This window comes from Sphaeroforma arctica (genome assembly GCF_001186125.1).
Source record: "Sphaeroforma arctica JP610 unplaced genomic scaffold supercont1.3493, whole genome shotgun sequence".
NCBI classification, from domain to species: Eukaryota; class Ichthyosporea; order Ichthyophonida; genus Sphaeroforma; species Sphaeroforma arctica.
In genome coordinates, this window is record NW_014037065.1 from 1 (window position 1) to 3,393 (window position 3,393).

General features: G+C 41.3%; 1 protein-coding gene across 1 annotated transcript; it reads left to right on the forward strand.

The window, feature by feature from the left end:
• Positions 1–724: 724 nt before the first annotated feature.
• On the forward strand, positions 725–2,694 carry SARC_13609 (hypothetical protein; the record flags this gene model as incomplete). The annotated part of the gene is made up of 4 exons (XM_014292260.1): positions 725–965; positions 1,286–1,764; positions 2,202–2,322; positions 2,574–2,694. Coding segments are annotated over 4 exons (916 nt in total), but the record flags the coding sequence as incomplete, so codon positions are not given.
• Positions 2,695–3,393: the final 699 nt, after the last annotated feature.

The following is a 3,393-nucleotide window of genomic DNA, read 5'->3' on the forward strand; positions in this document are numbered from 1 at the left end:
TTATATATATATAGTATATATATATATATATATATAGTATATTATATATATATATATATATATATATATATTGAAGTACACCATCTGTATAAGTTCGTGTATACCTCTGCTTGCGGGTAGGTATCAGTATGCAGATATACTTGTTTACAGTTGTAGTCGCCCACGCTAGTGCATACCATGATTAGTCATTGGCTATATTTGTAGTTTGTACGACACACATCAAGTGACATATCTACAGCAAAAAGCAATTATATCAAAATATGTTTAGGGCGAGGTATGTGTGTCCATGTCCTCGCATTAGAGCTATGTGATCAATGGTGAGTGATGTACATACAGATGTCTCCGTGCTAAAAGGTTAAAAGTTTACAAATGGCATACCATCGCAGCAGTATAATTGTCAGGTATTGTCACAATATAGCTCTGTTTCAATCGATTAGCAATGATTTCAAAACACTTACATGTGTATGGGCGTGTACATATCGTTTCTTCGTACATCTATGATGCGAACCTTGCAAATGCATGCGTGTATTATTGTGTATACGTCTACGCATATATATAAATATATTTATGTGCATACACACACACCCATTGATATATATATATTTGTATGTATGTACATGCACATTTATGTTTATTTAGATGTATAAAACAGGTATTTGCCAAGCGCTTCGTTACATTCCACCGATGCGAGTCGACAACATACCATTGCCTTTCATTCTGCCATACAGCCGGCGAGTGATCGTGCGATCACCCGCAACGGAAACGCCCCTAACAACACCCAACAGAATAACGGATTCAACTATTCTATTAATAGCTCTAACAAGAGTAAATCTATTAATAGAATAAATATTAGCGCACAACTCGGTCTTAATGGTGTTGGCGAGAGGGGTGGTGTTATAGAAGACAATCCGAAGCCCATGACGCGAATACGAGTGGATGGCGTGCTGGTAATGGCCAAGGACAAGGTAGGTGTAATCTAAAACTCGGCATTGTGTAGGTAGATTTCCGCCATCTTTTCATGATGTATATATACATATATATATATATATATATATAATATGAATGTATATGTATGTATATATATATATATATATATCATTTGTACAAGACTCACAATCCTACATACATATTTTTGGTACACAATGAAACACTCATGTGGATGTATGTATATGTGAGTATATGTATGTGTATACTTCTATATATATATATATGTATATATATATATACATATATATACATGTAATTCCTCTTATCATACTTATACATTCATCTCGCATGTTCACAGCCGCTTCGTCTGATGGATGCAGAACGGGCAATGAGAGAACTGGGAGTGCCCTCCCATGAGCTTGGCTTTGAGTGCAGATGGCCTCTCAGAGACCACTCCGCCAATGCACAGAAAAGTATAACAGACACCCAGGAACAGGCTGAGAATAGACCCCCACACATGGGAACCAGCCCCGAGAGGCACGTGAAACGGGAGCATGCAGATACACCCTTGGGTGTTGCCATGGATACCGACCCAGACACCGACCAGCCCGGACACATCTCCGGTGAGCAAGTCGATACCACGGATAGCACATACGACAGGATAGGGGCCCTTGGGCTTCGAGACGGGAGTCAAGTGGGGGGTCTACAAGAAGCGGGTGTGGCTGTAGGGGACGGGCTGAGTACTGCAAGTTCGGTGCTTCCCAATACAGCCAATGGAACGGTTACAGAAAGCGAGGGGAGGGGTGTGATTGGAGAGGCAATGCGTGTGCTCAGACAGTATGTGCACGTGGGAGTTCTGTTTATATCCGTACGGAAACTTTTCTTGGTGAATCTATTGGCCTGTTGAATCCTATATAATTGTTCAAAACTCTTTTATATTTCAAATTTTGCAAAAAAAAAATGATTTAGCTCCGTGGGTGGCTGTAGGGTGTGTTATGGTGTTCGCATGCTCTGTTTGTTTGGTAGTCGTCCGTATGTCGACTGTGGGTATGGGTTGTACATATATATATATATCTCGTATACGGTATGGGTTGTACGTATATATATATATATAGTATATAGTCGTCGGTAGACGCCCTACCATACTCGATTCATCATACTAATATGCCTAACCTGCAATAGTGTGCCCTTCACTTGTGTTCTTCTTAACCTGAAGTGGTTCAGGTGTTATATGCGTTCTGGTGACTACCTTATCATCTCACCCCTATCTGTAGAACGCTCCCCGTGGGACTACACAGTCGCCTGCGATTAATCAATGACACGATACACTACGAATCCATGACCCTGTCCCTGGATGAGAGCATCAATCAGTTGGTCGTGTGCTGGGCTTATAAGGTATGTGCGAGAACAGATAACTAGCTTATAAGGTGTGTGCGAGAACAGAAAGCTAACTTATAAGGTGTCTGCGAGGACACATAACTACGTCTGCCTGAGGTGTAACTTTTTTCGGCCTTCGTTACTGTATTTGTTCGTGGGCATGCCTTGGACCTATAATGTATCTATAGGGTCTGAACTCTAAACCTTTTTTGTCCTGACCATAGCAACCCATAGTGGTAATGTACCGAACATCCCTTTCATGTTTTCAGGATGATACAGTCGTGGAGCATCTGCTGCCGCAGGTCCGGCAGAGTCTTGCGCAATATATTGTAGTACAGTCATAGCAAGGCTGTATCTTGAAATAAATAAAGGCATCGACTACATATAGCTACGGAATTCAACCAAGCAAGAGTTGACTATAACAATGCAATTGAAATAAACAAAGCACGTGTTGCACATGACTGACTGTGGTAATGGATAGGGTGCCATGCCTATACCACGGAGGCCCATGCCCATCAGACACCCCTACAACCGCTCGTACTTGTGTATCAGATCTAACTAACTACGAACGGATAGACTCAGTTGTTTAAGACCGAATGATTCGAGAGAAGTACATATCAGTCGCGCTTACCTATCAACTGCAACACAGTCTCATCAATACTCGAGACTTACAGCCAAATCCTTAAATGGGTTTGAGCAGCCAAATCCACTAATAGGTTTGAACAGCCAAATCCTTTGATGGGTTTGAACAGCCAAATCCTTTAATGGGGTTGAACAGCCAAATCCATTAATGGGTTTGAGCAGCCAAATCCTTTAATGGGTTTGAGCAGCCAAATCCTTTAATGGGTTCGAGCAGCCGAATCCTTTAATGGGTTTGAACAGCCTAATCATTTAATGGGGTTGATCAGCCAAATCTTTTAATGCGTTTGCACAGCCAAATACTTTAATGGGTTTGAACAGCCAAATCCTTTATTGGGTTTGAACAACCAAATCCTTTAATGGGTTTGGACAGCCTAATCCTTTAATGGGGTTGAGTAGCCAATTCGTTCAATGGGTTTGAACAGCATAATCCTTTAGTGGGTTTGGGCA